The sequence below is a fragment of the Chanodichthys erythropterus genome, chromosome 2, assembly GCF_024489055.1.
Source record: "Chanodichthys erythropterus isolate Z2021 chromosome 2, ASM2448905v1, whole genome shotgun sequence".
Classification (NCBI taxonomy): Eukaryota; Metazoa; Chordata; class Actinopteri; order Cypriniformes; family Xenocyprididae; genus Chanodichthys; species Chanodichthys erythropterus.
Window position 1 is genome coordinate 19,416,653 of NC_090222.1, and position 23,080 is coordinate 19,439,732.

At 36.8% G+C, this 23,080-nt stretch overlaps 1 protein-coding gene across 4 annotated transcripts in view; it reads right to left on the reverse strand.

Moving 5' to 3' along the window:
- ddr1 (discoidin domain receptor tyrosine kinase 1) overlaps positions 1-20,568 on the reverse strand; it is a 39,849-nt gene extending 19,281 nt beyond the window's left edge. For 3 of the 4 annotated variants that reach the window (XM_067404144.1, XM_067404149.1, XM_067404137.1), the window contains exons 1-3: positions 20,205-20,568; positions 5,901-6,053; positions 1,565-1,667 (exon numbers count right to left, since the gene is read on the reverse strand). In XM_067404144.1, the coding sequence (XP_067260245.1) occupies positions 1,565-1,667; positions 5,901-5,997 (200 nt within the window). In that variant the 5' untranslated portion in view covers positions 5,998-6,053; positions 20,205-20,568. Of the gene's footprint in view, positions 1-1,564; positions 1,668-1,999; positions 2,695-5,900; positions 6,054-20,204 lie in introns of those variants that run through there. The other variant, XM_067404156.1, reaches the window with a different exon arrangement.
- Between the last annotated feature and the right edge of the window lie 2,512 nt (positions 20,569-23,080).

The following is a 23,080-nucleotide window of genomic DNA, read 5'->3' on the forward strand; positions in this document are numbered from 1 at the left end:
AGTGAAGTGTGGGTATTGTCACCTCACTGAGACCTCATTGTGACACAGCTGAGATTGAGAAACTGAGACCAGTCTGAGACATTTCAGATTCACCCTTGAATCTTCACCATGACCTCAGAGCCATTAAGACACAGTCACACAGACCCTTTCACAAGCAAAATGAAGTCTAGTTCACCTTGAAATGTTCTTCTGGCCAAGTATAAGACACTTAAACGAGAAGAGAAAGTCAGTAATAAAAAAGTAATGCAAAAAAGGTTTGTTCCTGCAGAACATTCCACTTAACGGAGTTTGTTTTTCTGTAATATTGTTTATACTTTGGTAATTCAATCTGTGTTGCTGCTTTAAAACTGAAGAGTGCTGGGTTGTTTTTCACTTCAACAGTCGGCTTCCAGAAATAAAAGTACTTATTTATTTATAAACTGTTAAAGCCTATTAAAAACCTTTACATGCTTTATATATACCATTTCCACCAGATGTGGAATAACATTTTTTTTTTTTAAATTGTGAATTTAATTAATTGAAGGAATAATGAACAGATTAATCAACTATCAAAATACTTGTTAGTTGCAGCCCCTCTTCATTCTGTCTTTCTCTCATTTCTTGGTCTTCAGCATGCTGTCACACAGCTGTTTCTCTGTGAGGTCATAAGTGTGAGAACCCTCCCAAATATATAAAACATCACACACACCCCTAAAGCGCTGTATCCCCATCATAAATCCCATCTTCAGCACCTCTCAGCACCCTATCATTCCTCTAAACCTCCACCCTCTTTCCCCTTATTCCCCTTTTCTGTTTAAGGCTATACCCCCCTCTCCCTTGCTCCATTTTTCCTGTAAGCTCCTCTCCCCTCCGTTCAAAATCCCCCTGCTGTCTTAAACAGAATGTGGACTTAATAACAACCACATGATCTGTGTGTTGCCAAAAGACAGAAACCCCTCTCTCGCACACACACTTCTATTTTTTTTTTTTAGGATGGGATGGCGATGGTAACCTCAGAGCTTGTTTTTGTGTCTGCTTTTGTGTTTGTGTGTAAGGTTCAGGTAAACTCTACATTATGGGGATTTTTTTTTTTTTTTTTACGTAGAAAAACGGCTTATAAAATCATATTAAGTGATGTTTTTTGAAAATGTAAAAATGCAGAATATTTTCTGTGATGGGTAGGTTTAGGGTTAGGGGAAAAAATATGCTTGCACAGTATAAAAATCATTAGGTCTATGGAATGTCCCCATAAAACATGGAAACCCAACATGTGTGTGGTGTGTGTGTTGCATCTGCTACTATGTGTGTGTGTGTGTGTGTGGTACTGGCCTGTGTTCAGCAGCATGTGAGTCTCGTCCAGACAGACAGTGCTGTAATGTCATTACCTAATGCTCTATATCAGGATACGCTCCATTACTGACATCTCATGTAACCTAATCACGTCCTCTCATGAGCCTCACAGAGCCCACCAACACAAACAACCAACCACAAATCACACAAACACAAAACGAGAGTGAGAATATTTTATAATCCATGCTATGAGCAAAAGAAGAAGTGTTAAATGAAAGCATGTGCTCGTGCTCACCTGCCGTGTTTGGCCTCGGTTGAGTCGGACCAGGCGCTGGATGCGGTGATGTCAGAGTCAGGTATGGTGCCGTCCTCCATCCCCAGAGCGTAGCGACACGTAGCTGTGAGATACACAGGAAACACTTCAGACAGGCTTCAGAGTCAAACTCACCATGAAGAGTCAGGATTGTGACAGAACGCTTATTCTGCCAAGTGTTATTGCTAACTGAAACTTTTTGTTAATTGAAATAAAGCTGAAAAAAAAAAAAAATCTAAATATTAGATGAAAAGAAAGAAAAAGAAATGTTGCCTACTAACTGAAATAAAATAAGTTAAATTAAATTAAAGTAAATTAAATTGAAGTACTAAAATACTACTAAGTACTGAAAAAAAAAAAAAAGCCATTTAAAAATATTAATAAATACTATAATAGAATAGTAATTTATTCATTAACCATTTCAGTCGTATCTGACTCTTGGTGATTCTCTTGTCATAAGCGAGAGACTGTCCATGAATTTTCTTGGCGATGATTTTTCCGGGGTAGATTGCCAGGTTTTTCCCCAACCCTCCCCATTACATGGCTTAGGACACACACACACACACACACACACACACACACACACACACACACACACACACACACACACACACACACACACACACACACACACACACACACACACACACACACACACACACACACACTTGTATATATGGTTTACGGGGGCTCTCCATAGACGTAATGGTTTTTATACTGTACAAACCTTTTTACAGTCTATGGTACAAACTGTATATTCTATCCCCCTACACTACCCCTACCCCTAAACCTACCCATCGCAGAAAACTGTCTGCATTTTTTGAATTTCAAAAAAAAAAACACTGTTTAGTATCTTTTTTTAAGTCATTTGGTTTACAAGGACACAGGAAGTGTCCTTATTAACCATGTTTACATTGTAATACCCATGTAACCCTAACCCTAATTCTAAAGAAAAAAAGTCAATCAATCAATCAATCAATCAATCAATCAATCAATCAATCAATCAATCAATCAATCAATCAATCAATCAATCAATCAGTGAATCATGTCAGAGCTGAGAAGTTTTCAAACTGAGGATTCCAAAACGAAATGCTTGAGGGTCCAACTTGAGACTTGAAAGCAAACAGATTTTGCACAATGTTAATATTTTACACAAAGCTAACATGTTAACCTAAGACATAAATAAAATATAACAATATTTTTAAGACCAAATTTTCAAATTATTATTCTGATATGTAGTCACAGAGTATAATGGGATCCTTACATGATGAGTTCCACCATTTTGTGGGGTCTCTGTCATAAAAAGTTTAAAAACTCCCCTAAATTAATTGATTAACATATTTAAATTCAATTAAAATAGCATTTTGTTATGAACAATTCACTTTCTTTTTAAGGAAAGAAAAATTAATTATATATTGTTTAACATTTTTATGAATGACAGTGTCCTATACAGTGGCATGAAAAAGTATGTGAACCCCTTGCAGAATCTGTGAAAATGAGAATTATTTTAATAAAATAAGATTAGGATAATAAAAAACGCATGTTATTTTTTGTACAGTACTGTCCTGAGAAAGATATTTTACAGTCCCTCAATTGTCCTCAGTGTGAAAAGATGGATCTGAAAATCATACAGCCACTGCTGGAAAGGGTTCAAATATGCAAAAATGCTTGAAAACGGATGAATCTGCAGGATCTGGAGGATTTTTCTGAAGAACAGAGCTCAGTTTAACTGCTCAGGACAAACAAGGGACTCATGAACAACCATCACAAAAAAAAACAAAACAAAAAAAACAGTCGTGGATCATCAGGTAACCACACACAGTATTGAGAATCAATGGTTCACATACTTATGAATGGGGCCATTTTAATAAATTCAGCTATTGTTTTGTCTTGTGAACTAAATGCAAACATCTTTTATATAAAATATCTTACTCAGGACAGTACTGAACCAAAAATAACATGCATTTTTTATTATCCTAATCTTATTTTATTAAAATAATTCTCATTTTCACAGATTCTGCAAGGGGTTCACATACTTTTTCATGCCACTGTATGTATGGGTTATATGTTATGAGAAAAAACTACAAATAAATGTATTTGTTAAATGTTCCATCTGGGTTTGATTTATAAATAAATTACCCATAAAGAGGGTCTTTCTGCAGCATTACAATAAAATGGGGGGGGGGGGGGGGGGCTTCACTAAGAATTTAAGAATTTCAGTGTGCTAACTTGTTTTAACATGCTAACCTTTTTATCAGATTTTTCTAAATCCTTGGGGCCTTAAAGTATAGGTAAATGAAGTCCCATACACAGTACAATGTCAAATTCTCACAAAAATACCAAAGCAGCATTGCTGCATTGTTAGAATTGCTTCAGAAATGCCTCACAGATGTAGTGCAGGGAGCAGGAAAAAAGAAACAAAGAGATGAAATGAGGACAGTAGAGAAAAATTCTGGCACAAACACAGCGTTGAAATCATCCGCACGGATCACATGACAGTCCTGCTTGTGTGTCAGTTCAGAGGGTGTGCCTGTCAGTGTGTGTGTTGAAGCTGGGGGTGATGGGTGAGGTTTTGGGGGGGACTTACTCAGTTGCTGTAAAGTGAGTCATGAGATAAGAATGCAATGGCTGGAAAACAAACCCTGCCCTGCCAGTGAGACCCTCACTCACACACACACACACACACACACACACACACACACGCACACATGCACACACACGCACCCCCCAACCCCACACCCCCCACACCACACACACACACACAGTGTACAGGTGCCGGTTTCATTACATCATCAACCTGCTGCCAATAAAATGTTTTTCTATCTTCTTAACTCTGTCTCCAGACTCTTAGTCTGTCTATCACACATCTCCAGCTAATACAGAGCAGATGAGAGCTGTGCATTACAGTCATTCAAGATTATAAGCAGATGTTCTCTAGTTTCAGCAATGGTCTCGGTGACAAAAATACAGTCATTTTCTGCTCCTGATCTATTAGCACCTCCATGTTCATCTCTCTGTCCTGAGGAAACACACTGTTCTCAATAAAATCAGTGGTTGGACTGGGGCAAATTCACTAAAGCAGGGGTTTTCAAACCCTGCGGTCTGCAAGAGGACGTGTGTAGTAAAATGTTAGAAAAAATGAATTCAAATGTTTGAAGTCAGGAAGTTTTTTTTTTTAAGAAATTAATACTTTTATTTAGCAAGGATGCATTAAATCAAAAGTGACAGTAAAGACATCTATAAAATTACAAAAGATTTCAATTTCAAATAAATCCTCAATAAATCAAAGAACCCAAAGAATCAGTTTCCACAAAAATATTAAGCAGCACAACTGGTTTCAACATTAGAAATGTTTCTTGAGCAGCAAATCAGCATATTAGAACAATAATTTTGTGATCAAAAATTGGAATTTTACATTATTTTGAACTGAAATTATTTGCTTTGATTTCAACCAACAAGCTGGCATCTAATATAATGCTTAATATTTTTCACAGACAATATAAAAGCCTTTTCCATGAAAGTATATTGTTGCCTTTATATTTTAATATAGGGATCATGATATCTGGGGGTTCATAAACAGAAAGTGTGTTTACATGCACTTCAATCTGTCTTTTTAAAATCTAATTTTTAAATGCTTTAGCTTGACTGACATCATACCATTTTGTTAAATTAACAGACCTAAATAATACTGAACAATGTCGAGCTACACATACATATTTATCATACTACAATTCGCCTCTTAACTGCGCTTTATCTGTTATGTGAGCATTTTGCCACGTATATTAAGCCAATAATCCACTGTAGCTCTATTAGAATGGTGCATAAGCATACGTACTGTGTGCAAAAAAACCTACTCTATCAGTATTAATTAAATTTTATTGAATTCCCCCCACTATCTCTCCTTGCCTCACCCCTCCTTCTCTCTCTCTGTCTCTGGCAGGCTGTACATGCAAACGTTCCAGCTTATTACATGATTAACTATCAGTAACTGGCCACGGAGAAAAACACTGCAGCCCATACACATGGATCATAAGCCTTCATTTAGAGACTAGGCTTGAATATAATAGCTTTTAATGACAACAGAACATTTCATAGGCATTAAAAACACATTAGAAAGACCAACAAACAGAAAAGAGGAAGACTGTGGACCAGAAGAGTAAAAAGACACAAGAGAAGACTGATTAAAGGAAATCTGACTTTAGGACTTTGTGAGGATCCACACATCCTCAGGGTCTGACCACAAAACCACAGTTCAATAAACTGAGAATGAGTGTTCCTCACATTAGCTGTGATGTATGATAACTAAGAGAATTCTTACCAGAGTCAAAATGCCAATCCATGTCCTGGGCCGCTGTCCAGGAAACAAGGAGGACAGTGAGGAGGGCAGGCAACAACGGCAGCATCTGTGTTGCCATTGCAACAGTGACACCTGGTTACCTCTCCAGAGTTGAACTATCTTCAACAGACATACCTGAGGAAGAAAGAAAATTTAATACATTATATTTTTATTAATATTACGTATTAATAGGAATACCTGGCTGTAAATAATATGTATCTCTGAGCATTTTTGTTTTAAAGATGTTGTTCTAGTTGGTTCTCTTTTGGTGGAAATGTTGATGTCATGACCTTTAAATGTTTGTCTACACTGTTAACCAAATAAGTTGTCAAAACTAAAAAAAAAATGAGGCAAGAATTTAAGAAGTTAAGAAATTCAAAGTTTAAGTAAGCAGTGAGCAGAATTGGCATACATTTAAAGGTTTTGTTCACCCAAAAATGAAAATTCTGTCATTAGGTACTCACCCTCATGTCACCCCCGTAAGACCTTCGTTCATCTTCAGAACACAAATGAAGATATTTTTGATAAAATCAGATGGTTTAGTGAGGCCTCCATTGACAGCAAGACAATTAACACTTTCAAATGCACTTTTGAATCTTTTGTTTCGAATCAGTGGTTCGGAGCGTGTATCAAACTGCCAAAGTCATGTGAACCATTGAAATTTCGAAACACTTATGATGTAACGAAGCCTCGTTTAATGAAATCACGGGACTTTGGCAGTTTTATACATACTCCAAACCACTGATTTGAAACAAAAGATTCATAAAACTTCAAAGCTTCATGAAGCAGTGTTTTGAAATTGCCTATCACTAGATATTGTTGAATAAAGTCGTTATTTAGTTTTTTTGGCGCACAAAAAGTATTCTCGTCACTTTATAATATTAAGGTTGAACCATTGTAGTCACATGAACATTGAAAGTGTTAATTATCTTGCTGGCAATGTAGGCCTCACTGAGCCATCGGATTTTATAAAAAATATCTTAATTTGTGTTCCAAAGAGGAACGAAGGTCTTACGGGTGTGAAACAAACATGAGGGTGAATAACTAATGACAGAATTTTAATTTTTGGGTGAACTAACCCTTTAAATGCTCATACATTTTAATTGTTCTTAACTTGAAATGTTTGAGTACACTAATTCATACACAACTTAAAGTTTTCATATAACCACAGTGTGAACATTTTTATTAGTGTAAATTTAGCTATAACAAGCTAATTCAAAAAATGGCTAACTTGCTAACATGTTAACAATACCATGGTATAGTACTTGCTAAATGAGTGCAGCAATGCAAAGCATCTAACATTCCTGCTCTCAAACCAAGCCGCATGCACTGCTTGATACCATGATGGTAACTCTCCAAAAACCCACATTAAAAAGAAACTCTTCTAAATTAGCATAACAAAACATTAATCACTACTAAATATCACATTTATCATTAATCTTGCACAATAAACATTATATAACACTTAATTTTAGCATTTACTCTCCCTTTCGAGTGCCATGGGCAAAGCATGCTGGGAAATCCCAGCCCAGTTTCAGTTAAAGTTTGTCTAAAATAAAAGAAATAAGTTCATAAAACTCAAAACAATGAAACAGTTCAGTTTACTTAAAGGTGCTAAAGAGGATGTTTTGTTTTATACAATTTTGCAATATTACTTGAAACTGTCTTTACTAACTGATAAAAGACTATTTATTAGGTGCACTGAAAGGAATAATATTAATATACATCATCTGTGCACGAGGTAGGGCCTTAAAAACATCAGCCAATCGTTTACGTGATCATCGCGTAAACGATTGGCCCTCTGGCTTGTCAATCACTGCCATGATGTTCCTTGTGAGAGACGAGCGCGGCTGCGCGCTCCAGTAACTTTCCACACTCCACAGGCGCCGCATGCAATGTTTTTGTCCGGAGACAGGAGTAACAACTGCAGATTATGAGTTACCTGCGGTGAGTCCGACATAATGAATCCACTAACACGACACAGCGAATGCCGGTGGTAAACTCTCGTGTTTCAATATGAGTGTTTACAAGTTTTGGAATGCGTTCCTTCGAAGGAGGGGGGCTGTTCTTACGCATGCGCTCATTTCAAAAACTCAGTAACAGTCTTTGGATTCTCAGTCGACGAAAAAATCCTCTTTATCACCTTTAAAACATATCAGTTCTGTGAACTTAAAAGAAAAAGAAAGTGCTAAATACTCATTAAATTTAATTTGACTGAACTAACTGTTTAAGTTTATCCTACTCAAACCAATTTGGGGGTGAAATTTGATTTCACTTGATATCACTTCATTTACACTGCTGGTCCATCAAGTCTTAGAAACTCTCAAACACAACATACTGTCATTCCAAAAGCCACATATAGAATAAAGAAATTACACATCACACCATTTTTTCCATTAACATCACCCCTTCTCTGTGAATATGGGATTTGTGTTTGCATGTTAAAGTTCTTTTAGTACATTTAAAAACCTCCACCACAAAAAAAGTGACAAATACAATATTGGAGAAAGTATTTTTGAACAACAGTGTACAGTATATGCGCTCACAGGTTTTTTTTCACACATCATCCATGCTGTTATTCCGGCCTCATCTGGAATTACAGATATTTCATCCCCATAACAACATGGTCTCTGTGAATGCGATTTGTGTTTGTATATGTGTTTTTCACAGCGGCACGTCCCACGAATCCATGGAATGAGGAGTCTCTGTGAGTGTGTGTGTAAAGTGACAGCTGTCTCCGTGTGGAGTGACAACGCTGCTTCTGGGGTCTGTGAGAGAGACAGACAGCTGATGCACAGCTGTGCAGACACAAGGACAAAGAGAGTAGAAGAGAGTAGGAGAATCTGAAAGGAGGTGTGGAAAAGAGGTGTAGACGAGGCATGCATGTAATAGACCCAGCTTAATGGACTGTGTGTTAGTGTGTGCATGTCATATTCAACATATTGTGTGTGTGAGCGAGCGAGTGAGCGCAGCAGCCAGTGCAGCTGTCCTGAGCTCGAGACAGGCGGTGGCCAACATACACAGACTGCAAGTGTTTCCAAAACCCAGAGAAAACAGAAAGGAAGGGGGAAAGGGGGAGAGAGAGAAATATCAGTTTATGTGCCAAATAAATAGCTATTGTAATGCAAGTTTGAGTTTATTACAGTTGGCATTGTGAATCCTCTCACGTCTGTTGGCAATAAGTGCAATCGCTCTTGCGTAACCTTAGCGACCCATCAACAAATTTAATTTACCGAATCCTAAGGATTGAGAAAGAGAGAGAACAAAATACTGAGACTATTGTCCAAAGTTAACACTCGCCAAGTGCCAATGCGAGTAAAATTGACTTTGGCAAGAAAATAAAATAGAGTTAGTCGCCAGTTGGCTGATAACTTTATTATGAACTGCAACATTACGTCATTCAAGTCAAACTTAAAAAAACAATAGTGTGACCTTATCAAATAAAATATAATATTGGCTATTATAAATGCTCGACTAATCCTTGTGTAAAAGAGTACTATATATGTGCTTTAGTATTTTAGTCAACATGTTAAAATAAGTGCGCACACCAAAAGACAATCAAAACATTATTTAAAACATACTCAAAAACTTCTAATTTGACATTATTACAATGCACTTTTTAAACTGGTAATTGTGTTAATTAATTTTATTAATTAATTTCATGCCTTGGGAAACAGTCATGAAACTGTGTTATATTTAAGTACACTTATGTGGCCTTTTATTTCATCAACTGCAATACTGCAGGTCAACAGGAAGTCGCATATTACAGTTAAAGGGATAGAAAAAATGAAAATTATCCCATGATTTACTCACCCTCAAGCCATCCTATGTGTATATGGCTTTCTTCTTTCAGACGAACACAATCAGAGATATATTTAAAAAGTCCTCCAAGGTTTATAATAGTTGTGAATGGCAGCCCAAATTTTAAAGACAAAAAAAAAAAAAATGCATCCATCCATAAAAAAAAAAAAAAAAAGAATCCATACGACTCCAGGGGGTTAGTAAAGGCCTTCTGAAGCGAATCGATGCATTTGTTTAAGACAAATATCCTTATTTAAAACTTTGTAAAATAAAATAATGAGCTTCTGGCAGGACAGCCATATGCATTCATCGTACGTCCAAAAAGTGAACTTCCGCAATGCAGTACACAATGACATGACGTTCTACACTAGTACATCATGTCATTGTGTACTACGTCAGGGAAACTAACGCTTTTTGGACGTACGTCGTCTGCGTATGGTTGTCCCACCGAAAACTCATTATTTTACTATATAAAGTTTTAAATAAGGACATTTGTCTTAAACAAACGCATCAATTCGCTTCACAAGGCCTTTATTAACCCCTTGGAGTCGTATGGATAAATTTTTTTATGGATGGATGCATTTTTTTGTCTTCAAAACTTGGGCCCCCATTCACAACCATTATAAACCTTGGAGGACTAAGGATGTTTTTAAATATATCTCTGATCGTATTCGTCTGAAAGAAGATAGTCATATACACCTAGGATGGCTTGAAGGTAATTTTTTTTGAGTGAACTATCCCTTTAAGAGCTAATTGTGTGTTTGTTTACTCTAGAATGCTCATGCAAATGACCTCTTTTTGCATTATTTGAGCTTCTGAAGCCAAATTTATTATTTAGTGTTGTTTCTAATTTGACATTATTTGTTTCCCTACTTCCATGGCTAGAAATACTCGTTCCAGGGCCGTTATAAATACGACCACCGAATAAACTGACTTGCCTTTGATATGATGCAGAGACTGACATAATAACCTGTGCTGTTTGTCACTAATTTGAAAGTTTTTTAAAAATGGCTAAATCATCCTATTTTCATTAGTACAGCAATGTGTAAAATATAATTTAATTGCCTGTAAGAAATATTTATAGCTTGCTATTGGCAGTTGTGGCCAAAAAAAGGACCCTGAGTGCAGAGAAGAAGGGGAAAAAAACATCGGAATAATATAAAACTCAGGAAATGAGTATAGCTGTAAATTCAAAGGTAATGCAAGTTTATATGTTCAGCTTGATCTGATCTTTCATTTCCCCTATAAACCCCCATGTCATGTTCTGCAAAGAAAAACACTTTTGATATAGCAGCATTAGCTTCACGTCTCCCTGCTGGAGTGAGTGAATGAGCAAAACCTCCTTAGCAGATCTGTTCCAGTGAGAGGCATATAGGAAACAGTCTGGAATGACGCCCCTATGTACTGTGTTCACTTTAAACAGATGAAGATCTTAAACACTCAAATGACTCATTGCATACATCAAAAGTCATTCAGAACCCCCTAAATCTATACAGTAACAATGAGGCTCATAACTCAGGCTGACACAGCTGAGGTCACTCTTGGGTGTGATTCTGCTTTGGGGAGTTTCACACAGCAAATTCGTCAGTTCAGCTCCATTTAACAAAACCCTTCGTGACAAAGATTTAACTGACTGGCCTGAAGCAAGTTCACACACAAGCACATTAGGAACTGTCAGTATTAGACCTGCTGATAAAGCAAATCTCACAAATGCTTACAGAAAGTGTTTTTGAGTCTATATCCCAAGGACACAACCACAGGGCAAACTCCTTAGAAGCATTTCTGTAAATATCACATCATCATTACATGCAACACATGCTGACTATGTTTAACCCCACAAGGGCTGGGACAGAGAAAAACTTCAAATAAAAGTGAAATACACTCTCAGAGTTCCAAATTAATTAATCTCACAAAGAAATGTCTGGAAAAAGGTAAATTAGCAGCTAAATTAGTTTATTTATTTATTAGAAAAATCTCACCATTTCTTTCTTCCTAATTTTTAATATATTGGGAAGTTTCTGTTTCTTTCAATTTTGTAGTAAAACATGACATTTCATTACAGTTTTTGAGAGAATTACCCTCAAATTTCAATATCATAGTCAATAACAGAATCATGAATTATGTCAATATGGAGAAAGTTATAGGATTGACATGACTCTTTGATAAGATTTTGCTATGTAGGTTGTGTTTGTATTGTCTTAAATGCAATTTTATAGGAATTATCCAAAAATATGGTGAAATGTTTTTGCTAGGTTGTATTTCATAATTTCTTTTTTAAAAAACAAATTAAAAAAGCAGATAAAAAGCAATGTCAAAATTCATTCCAGTCCATGCGAGAATAATTTTACCACTTTATAATCATATTTTACTGAGAATTGACAGAAATCTCCAGTTTATTCCTTTGGGATGTTGTCTAAATTTGAAGATAGCAACAGTAACCAAGCAGGGTGGGACTTAACAAAAGGTCACTTCTAATTTTTTGTTGTTGTTGTTGTTGTTGTCATTTGCCAAGTCGGATTCAAACTTAGGTCTCCTGTATATACACCACAGTTCAACAAGCCTTGAGTACTAACTGCAGCTATGCCCCGTCTCTGACAAATCCCAGTTAAAATTTTCAGTAAAGTGTATCGGATATTATGTCATTACCATAACCTCATAGTGTTGTTATATAACACTGATAGAGTAAAAACAGTGTTCAACTAGTTTTAAATAACAGTGCTGATTGTTCACTTCACTCCTTGGTGTATATGTGAGTCTGTTATGAGTCCCGCTGACTCTTCCAGGCAGATGAAAAGTTTCCAACCACTCTGTCCAAATCTATGGAGAATGACTTAACACGATGTGTGCGTTCATGCTGGCATGAGAAAGAATCGATGAGTAACACTTGAGCTGGGGAGACTTGGCGTCCTTGGCTCCATTGTTTTGATGTTTTCCTTTAAAACAGCAGATTTCCTCAGTGCACAAGTGACCTATGATTCTTTAACTCAAAGAGTCCAACCACACCACCTCTCAAGTTGGCTATCCGACAGCGGCAGTGTTTTGAAAAACAAAGGGTCATATTCACACTTGGACACACCATTTTCATGCTAAATCATGACTCAGGTGTGCGTCAGTCCCTGGACTGACTCAGTCGCACGAATGAGCTGTTCCTTCGGCAGTCCTGCCAAGATGACCATTAACCTCATGAATTTTGTGGCTGACAGGAAGAGGAAATCAGAATTACTAACTAAATGAACAGGGAAAGAGTCAGATAAAGGACAAATGAGACAGAGCGGGCAAGAGTGAAACAAGCAGGAGAGAATTACAAAGACGGTTGAGTCACTTTACAAGAAAAGAATATTTTACAGGAATTATCTGGGGTGGGCCAAATTATCAAAGCCTCTGTTATTTAAAGCCTCATCTACAACCTCACATTATATGCCCTTGACCTGCCAGGTACATTACTGCACTTGCCTGATTCACCCCGTCACCCCATCAAACACTCACAGCTGACAGTTCCCACAATACACCCGGACCATTTAAACAGAAAGCCAAATCCATTTTCCCATGCACTGATATTCAGAGAACATCACCCTATTCAGTTTCCACATCTTTAAGCTCATAAAATAAGAAATGTGTTTTCTCAGAAGTAACCATCTGTGTTGACCTACCAATTATCAGGAAAAGTCATCCGTGAGGTCAGATATTCCTTGGAATGGCAGAATGTGCTTCATAAAAATGTTTTATGAACTGAGTCTGACCTCTTTTACATGACAAGATGACTTTTAAATGCAGATGTACATGAAAGTTTGGGTGAAACTTGTTAATCTAATCCTGTCAATCATGGATTCAATCAAATCCGATGGCTCAGTGAGGCCTCCATTGCCAGCAAGATAATTAACACTTTCAATGCCCAGAAAGCTACTAAAGACATATTTAAAACAGTTCATGTGACTACAGTGGTTCAACCTTAATGTTATGAAGCAACAAGAATACTTTGTGTGCCAAAAAGACAAAATAACGACTTTATTCAACAATATCTAGTGATGGGCGATTTCAAAACACTGCTTCATAAAGCTTCGAAGCCATTTTTTTTTTTTGGTGCACAAAAACTTATCAAAGTTGTGCCCACGAAATAAACACTGACGGTCAAAACACATCATAGGAGAATCACTGTTTCGGTCAACGATTTTGGCCCAAACCGAACATTTATTTTTTTGGTGCTGCAGCCAAATATTTTCAGTTGATACTACTACTCACAGCATAGTGCTTATCAGCAAAGAATCTGGTTAAAGTCGGCATGAAACAGTTTTTTGATTAAAGACTGATGGCACATGAATTTAAAAAACATAATGCTATTTCATGTATTCTGACTTATTTACACTGATAAGAGTTGCATTCTCATGCTAAACATGGTCAAAGTTTCAAAACACAACTTAGACGTATGATGGAGTCTCTCTGTGCCAAATACACTACTTCCTGATTCGGTGCGGGTTTTGGAGAATTTTTTTCGAGTATGGCCTGTATAACATTAAAAGAGTGCGGAATTCCTTGTATAGGCACTTGATAAGCGTGCACACACACACACACACACACACCACCAAGAACAAGAGCAAGAGCATGCCCATCACGCCCATCAATGCGCTTCATTAGGGATACGGAAGCTGCGAGATTTTTCAACAATGGCTGTGTCCCAATTCAGGGGCTGCATCCTTTGAAGCCCGCATACACCATCAAGGCAGTCTCATTTAAGAAAAATAACCATTAGATTGCAACGTACGAAAGAAATTACAGTATTTTACACCTCACAATGATTATCAGTGAATTTTAGTATGGTTATGACGTATGCAGCCTTCAAATGAGATCTCCGAAGGACGCAGCCTCCGAAATGAGACGCAGCTCCTGTCACCACAGGAGTGTGTTTTTGGTTGTGAGGGAAACATTACCTTTTTCCGCTTCCCAATGAACCCAGCGTTAAGGGAACAGTGGACGAAGTTTGTTTTTCCGGGGCAGCAAGAGAGTTGTGCATGTACGTTTGTTTGTTCCCGGGATTTTGGTGATGAATACTTTGTAAACAAGTCCCAGTTTGGCACTGGATTTGCAGATCGCGGGTGGTGAGTAAAGCTGCATCAAATGTCTATTTTGTTGGCAACTGGCGCGCAAGTGCATATAATGTAAACAACGTTTTTGTTCCCTTTTTATTTATAATGATGTCGCAGCTAGTAGACGATCTCTACACAAAAGCTGCGCTCGCTCGTGACTCTTTAGCTCCTCCCACGGCACTGATGGCAGGCACGCCACCAGGATCTCTGCTTTTTTCAAAAAGTCTTTTATAAATATGATAAAACTAAAGACTTTTCATAAATATGAAGGATGCATTGCTACTCTATATGTACTCAAGATTAACATGAGATTGGCAGAAACTGTGTGTGATGCCCCTTTAATTAATGCTGAAGAAGTATTGCTCATTTTTAATCCACGTTAAAGTAGTAAACTAATGAACCTTACAATAAAGTGTTACCAAAACAATGATGTGCACAGATAAATCATTTACAATAAATACTGCAATATTCCATAAAAAAAAAAAATTACAAAAAATTAGAATTGTCAATTTTGATTTCATGATGAATTAAACTGTAGGGTATATGGTTAGTAAATAGGATGCAGGTTTTTGATGTGCAATACCAGCCCTAAATATCTTATTCAGATATGCAGTACTATGTGATAGTGAATAAACCCTGATAAAGACTAAAATATGCAATGTGACAGAACACAAACATGACAGAGAGGGCAGGTTCTGCAGTTACTGAAAGCAAAAAGAAAAAGTGTGACACTGCTCTTTTGTTCAACTGAGTTAGTGTGTGTTGACTTTGGACCTTGAAGAAAAATGGAAAAAAGAGAATGAAAAGTGAGTACAGTCTTTAGATTGAGGGTTAATAATTCAAAATGGATGAAAGGACAAGAAAGGATGGCATTTTCAAAAATATGAAAAGCCAAAAGTGAAAAAAAAAATAAAAATAAAAAAATAGAGCGAACAGGTCAATCGGAAAGACGTAACGCAAAGCTCAGCAATGTGTGAACAGCACTAATTCATGCTGAAAACAACGCCAACCTGAGTACTTACACAAAACCTTCTGGAGCATAGCATCAGATTGCATGAAACATATCTGGACTATTGATTTGATTCGTTCAGATATCACAAATGCAGATCTGCCTGACGTATGGAGGATTACTAAAAACTGTTTAATAAGTTTTACTAAGCAGAAGTGAGAGATGCCATGGTTTTCCTGTTTCCTGTTTGGCAGTCAAGATTCAGGCAAAGGAAAAAAAAAAAAAAAACCTTTACAGAAGCTGCAGCTTTGATGGTGAATGTTCCTGTTTTCACAAACAACTTTCAAAAGCTTGTCTATGTTTGCTTGACGCCATGAGTAATTACTAGAGAGATAAATGAGCCTGACAGCAGTTGCGAGAATGGATGTGTATGTTTGTTAGTTAATATGAAGATCCTCTATGTAAATCAAAAAAATGTCCAACCTATTTAAACATTTTTATACACTTGCAAAACATATCTAGAAGACATGCTAATGAGCGGTTTCCTCTCTATTAAAACTACATGATATAAGCACGGTGTCCACTTTGTGTAGGATGTATTAATGTATTATTTATTCCTGTATGAATAGATCTGAATAACACTTTGGTTTGTAGCTCTCCCTGCGGTTCTGAGACAGCAAGTTGGTTTAAAGTTGGCTGCTGTGCATGTGCAGATCCGGCTGTAATGTTTCACTTTGTGGTTAGCCCTTCAAGTAAGTCATTAATGAAGGCAGAACCCTTACGTAAGAGTGATTCATACACACAGGCCAAGGATCTATGAACATTGATTTCTTCAATGATCCAGACTTCAACAGAGGGGTTATGCACAATTCATAAAACACAAACAGCAAATTGCTTCATAATGTAGCATGATGAATAATAAAAAAAAAAAACAGGCAGAAAATCCTTGAAAATGTACCTTTAAATCTTTAAGTTGAAATACTAAATAATAATAATAATAATAATAAAAATAAGTGAATAATAAATAAGTATATCTGTAAGTGGGAGTAGATCTGGAGAACATATACAGCATGTCTATCTGATTCCATCAGAATGATACAAGGGTATTAGAATTCATATAAGCAAGTTATATATTATTTCCAAACACAAATACACAAATATCATGAATTTTTCATTCATAAATATTTCATATTATTAAGTTTATCATTAATATTGCTAAGTTTCTTTCTTAGTAAGCCCATTTCATCAAATATGAAAAGAAAAAAAAATGACATTAAATCTAAAAATTCTGGGATAAAGTACTAATTATGAGATCAAAAAGTGAAAATTGTGAAAAGCAAGTCACATAAGAGTCACATTTTTGTTATAATTATGATTCACCAATGCATGTTTCTTTTTTTCTTTTGTAGCAGAAATGGGCAAACTACTTTCTTTTCAAGAATTTCATCCATTTCAAAGTTTTTTTTTATGACATTTCTGACTTTATGTCTGCAAAAAACAATTGCCAAATTAATTGTAATTTAGGCATTAAAGGATTAGTTCACTTTCAAATGAAACCGCCTTCCCTATTCAACTTTTTTCCCCCATAATTTGAATAGGGAAGGCATAGGACGTACAGCGTAAGCTTTTTGAAGAATATCTTCCAAATATGAATTGTTTGTATCTTGACCTTAAAAAATGTAAATGTAGAAAAACATTCACTGCACTGCAAAAGAGCTGACAAAGGAGACTGAAGATAGAGACAGTGATGTGTAACTGATAGATGGAGAGATGGGTGGATGGATAAATGATTTACAGCTACTTCAACAGCAAGATGGGACAGCATGGAGACAGTGATGGAAGACAGGAGATGAACAGAATGTGATATGAAGTAAGACAGATTGCTCAGGAGGATGAATTACAGCATCAAAGGTATGTGGACTGAAGAGAGAAGAGAGAGAGAGAAGTATAGGGTGTGTCAAAAGACAATTTAATAGATGAAACAAGACGTCTGATGTTAGTTCCAACTGAGAGCACATTTCCATTCGGTATGCCACCCGTGTCTCTCCCTCTCTCTTTCAATTCTCCCTTAATCCCTCTATCATTACCCACAACACGCTAGTCAGAGATTACCATGCTGTTTACAGAAATATGGGTGTGAAAACAAAAAGGTTTAAAGATGCATGAAAAACAGTTCACTGTGAGACTAAACACACACACATATATTATATAAAAGAGGCGAAATACAAAGAAAACGATTTATAGTTCTTTCTTTGTATTTTAATCGAGCCAGACATCCCTAGTATGATGCCCCAGCAAAAGTTCTTGGGTAATTTCTCCACAAACAAACTCATAATAAAACCCTCACTGCTCAGATCAATGCTTTCGACCTCCTCAGAGATGTTTGCTGAGTGTGTGTTTGTCTACATACACACACACGCACATACACATTCCTCTGTACCCCTCTTGGCACTTGGTCCCCTCCCTTGGTGATGCAGCACAATTCATTTCACTTTTCGTTGTGTCTCTATTCACAAGTCTCAAAACTCCTTTTAAACAGAGAGCGAGAGAGAGAGGAGAAATAGAAGAAAGAATAGGGGGATGGGGGATTTTTCAGCTTTATGGTGCATTCATTAGCATCTCTTCATAGCTTTTGCGCATACTCTGCATTTTCTTTTGCCTCTTCAGAGAATGCAAAACCTCCCATAAACCTCATAAAACACAATACTTACAATTTTTACTTTAATAAAGTAGATGGAAAAAATCAGTTTTCTGAATGAAATCCCAGTGGTACCATCTCTGCTTCATCACGAAATTAATTCTGCTTTTTGTAATGCAAAAGACAATTTAAGTGTTTTTTTTTTTTCTTATGGCTTGATAATTTAGCGGTTTAAAAGGCAATTTAAATGCGCTTTATTGGCATGACAGGCATTGCAGTGTATTGCCAAGGCATTTGTAATGTTTACAGTTAATCTAGAACAAATATTAGCAGAAAGTATATAGACGCTCTTCTGATGCTGTTCTGTCCAGGGTCTCACACTGGTCTGAGGTCACCTCTGGCACAGAAGGGTCGCAAATACCCAACCTGATTACATGAGAAAACATTTACAAGGTGCCTTTTTTGTATGACACTACAGAAAAAAGGCGAAAATGTATGAATGAAATTGTACAAATTCATAAGAATTAGCCACCAATTCCCCAAAATATATATGAAACTGCCATCACAGTGCATTTCAACTACCTGGACGTCATGAACTAATAGCAAATACCTGCATCACAACTCAGTTGTAGGGCACTATTAGGTTTATTGTGCTTGAATAGCATGTAGCGGTGAGAGGATCTTTCAATATAGATCTGACTATTAAAACTGGATGCCATACGCTACTCTCAAGTGGTTGCTAAAGTGAGCATAAAAACAAAACCACTTCTATACCATTTGATCCCACTACTAGCATTGATGACAAAAACATATCTTTGAATTTGAAAGACAACCAACGATGTGTTTACACAGAGCCATCAACTATAAAGCATGTGTAGACTAGCCTATTGATTTCATGTCAGCATTTTTACATGGCTGATTATAATACTGACATCACCAGAGCTATTTAACTCTATTTGCCCCCCTGAAAGATTCTCAAATAGGCAAGTATTTCGCTATCTAAGAAGTAAAACACATGTGCTCACTTAGCTAGGAAAAAAAAATTGTGATTAAATTGGTTAATGTGGTAAACCGTTATTTACAAGCTGCAAATAGGTTCAAACACCAAAAACAAACAAACAAACAAACAAACATAAATCAGTGCATGCATAGTAAGTCTGATAACAACTTTGTATAAATCTAACTAGTTTAACACCATGACTCGACAGTTTAAAGTGTTTTCGAGACTGCTCTGCAATTACAGTTAAAAGCAAGATTGCGGTAGCCCATAAATACTAACTGACGCGAAATGCCGGGGCCACAGGTGGGTAAATATACCACCAGAATGACCCACAGCAGTTTTCAAGGGATTTCAGAGTATTTGCTCTAATAAATGTTGGCATTAAACCCGGGTACCATGTAACTTATAACCAGGAACCATTTAAATTAGGCGAGGCGGTGTGAATAACAACTTCACAAACAAACAGCACGACTCCGCACCAGACCGAGCGCATTCCCGGTACAGTGGCAGACATCCAAACTCCTCACATACACACTTCGAGACTCTTGGCCGCCATGCACGAGACAGAGACGGTTAAGTTTACTCGCGCGACGACTTAACACATTTGAGCAGTCTAAAACAACTAGAGTTTAATGCAAAGCCAAATGTGTTTTCACGCAGCGCAGCGGTCGAAACAACACTGACAATTGCAATCTGAGTATCGACAGTGCATTTACTAAAAACGATATAGTAAAAAGTAACGTCTGACAACTTGCAAACCATAAATAAACTAATGCTACGCTTACATGCAGTTATCGGTGTTTGTCTGACCACTCACCTAGAAGTCTGACAGAACGCGAAATCGTGTCCAAATGTAGGCTATCGCCTGGTTCTTCTTTTTAATCCGAGTTGCTCACTTTGGCAGGTTGTTTTTATACTAGTAGGTAAATATAGTCTGGCACAGTCTTATGACTTTGTGCTTAAAGCCACAAAACAAGTACCAATGAATGAACAGAATAAAAAAGGCACAGGCAGAAAGTTTCTGAAAGAAAGCACGTTGTACGTCCCACGTTTGAAAAGGTTTGTAAGGAATGTGCTGTTAAATCCGACTCCTCTAGAGCGCAAGTGACACGGACGTCCTTATTTATTTCTCAATCAGTGCTTCTCTCTCCGCGCGCTCATAAGCGCTTAGCTTTTAGACCTCTTTCTCTTCCCCTCAGGGCTTGCAAACACGGCCAGGTGCTCATTTACATAACTACACTAGCTGCATCCAATGGCCGCACTCAGTCAGGTGCTTCTTTAAATATTTCATGAGGCAATTGTCCAATCCGGAGCGAGTAAAGCAGGGAACCCGTGACCTGGCAGCGCCGCTGTAAATGATACTCGACGCGTACCTCTGAGAGACTTTTGGTTTTTTTTTTAAGTCTTACAGGAACGGAGAGATTTGGGGGATATGAAATGTAATATTGTTGGTAAGGAAACAACAGGATTTACCTTGTTAACCCTTTCTGGTGTCCACTCTTATATTGGGTAACGTTACATTTCTAATAACTAAACATTATGTCTTTTCTCCATAGAGTTTGATGTTAGCACCTATAGAAAGTTAGCTACACCTTTGCAGTGTTAAAAGGTCGCATTATTAAAGAGCAGAACTCCAGCTACATACCATTATGTCCTGAGGCAAGACAGTAAAGACTAGTGTGTTAACAGACTAAAGCCCGAGCTCAGAGGCAATGAGGTCAAATGAGAAGGAAGAGAAAAGATAAAGAAATGTCATTAGTTTAAAAAGTTCAAACACTATATGCTAGATTCACAAATACTGGAGAATGAAATGGGTGTGGTGCTTTAAAAGCGATATTAAAGGTAAATAGGACAGGTAGATGAGGGTGGGTGAGTGAAAAAAGAGCTATTCCACAGCTATGTGTTGATACTTGCCCCTTCATTGGAAGGAGATGGGAATTGGAAACTTGTTGGCAGTCATTCAATAACACTGAGGTAAATAGTGGACCGAGAGAAACAGCAGTCTACCTAGTGAGTCAATATTGTTTCTCAAATCCTATTGACCGCAGGCATAGTGTATGAGCATGAGCATGAGCACGTGTGAAGTTATTGCTTTTTATGGCACGGAAAGAATTTGCACAGAGAAGTGAGGTGCATTTGAGAAAAACAGAGAGAGAGATCGTTTAACATCAGGTCTGAAACTAACAAAGGTGTGTTGAAGGAGAGAATGTGTTTAAAGAGAAAAAAAGAGAAGAACTGAAAGAGTTCCAGTTCAAACTTTGTTTGGAAAGCAGTTTGTTCTTTTTGTCCACTTTGCTTTGAATGAACAATTGTGTGCATGACCTGGTTTGACTTTGAATATTAACTTTATCTCACACAATGGCTAAAAACTCAAAGACCCAGATCCCTAGCTTGGTTCTTTCTTTCCCTTCACACTTTGTCAGCATGAAATAAAAAATCATGTTATATATGGGTCAATGACAGGTCTTTTCTTTTTTTTTTTTGTTCAAAGGCCTTAATAATAATGAAAACAAAGATATGACATCCAAACTATGTAAGTCAGTACAACTAGATCTCTTTTATTGAATCCAAAACTTTTAATTATATTTTGCTACATATAAAGGTATTTTAAAGATGTTGAAGTGTCAAAAGGTCATTTGGTTTAACCGTCCAAAGGCCAATACACCATTTCATTTGTGATTAAAATATCTTAAAATGTAATAAATGTATATATTTTTATACTGACATTACTTTATAACATCATATATCAACATAGTGCAAAATGGTATTAAAAATATGTGCAGAAGTCATCACTTTGTTATGAGAAAGAATGTCCGGAAAAATACATTTCATTGATGTCATTCGGAGTAACCAATATAAAGGGAACATTTTAGATCAAGTCATGTGGTCAATATCATGTGACAGGATGTGACATCATTCAGACACCTGCAAAGGACCACATGGCCATGAAGCAAAGTAACTAACTCTCTCTCAACTATTTGAAAAATTAATGTTTTCACTTGCTCATACGCATGTCCCGAAACATCAGGTCATTTTGTACAACCGTTATAAAACATGGAAAATGTTATAATATTTTAAAAACTTGTACTAAATATAAAATGTTTGATTGTCCTTTTGCTAGATGGCTAGCAAGCTAGATATCAGCCTGTTAGCATTGTTCATTCGGGATAACCAATAGTGTAATTCGGTAAAACAGAAATTTTGATTAAACTGAATGACTTTTTTGGTGACAAATTTTGTCCATCTTGTAAAAAATGATAAAAGCAGAGTTAAGTGATTATAAAACCACATAATCTTATTGTTAACACTTAATAAAACTTCAAAATTAATTATATCTCCATTAGGTTTTTTTTTACACTTTTAAAGACATATTCGTCAATGACCCAGATCTTAAAGGAACACTCCACTTTTTTTGTAAATACGCTCATTTTCCAACTCCCCTAGAGTTAAACAGTTGAGTTTTACCGTTTTCGAATCCATTCAGCCGATCTCCGGTTCTGGCGGTACCACTTTTAGCATAGCTTAGCATAGTTCATTGAATCTGATTAGACCGTTAGCATCGCGCTTAAAAATGACCAAAGAGTTTTGATATTTTTCCTATATAAAACTTGACTCTTCTGTAGTTAAATCGTGTACTAAGACCGACGGAAAATGAAAAGTTGTGATTTTCTAGGCTGATATGGCTAGGAACTA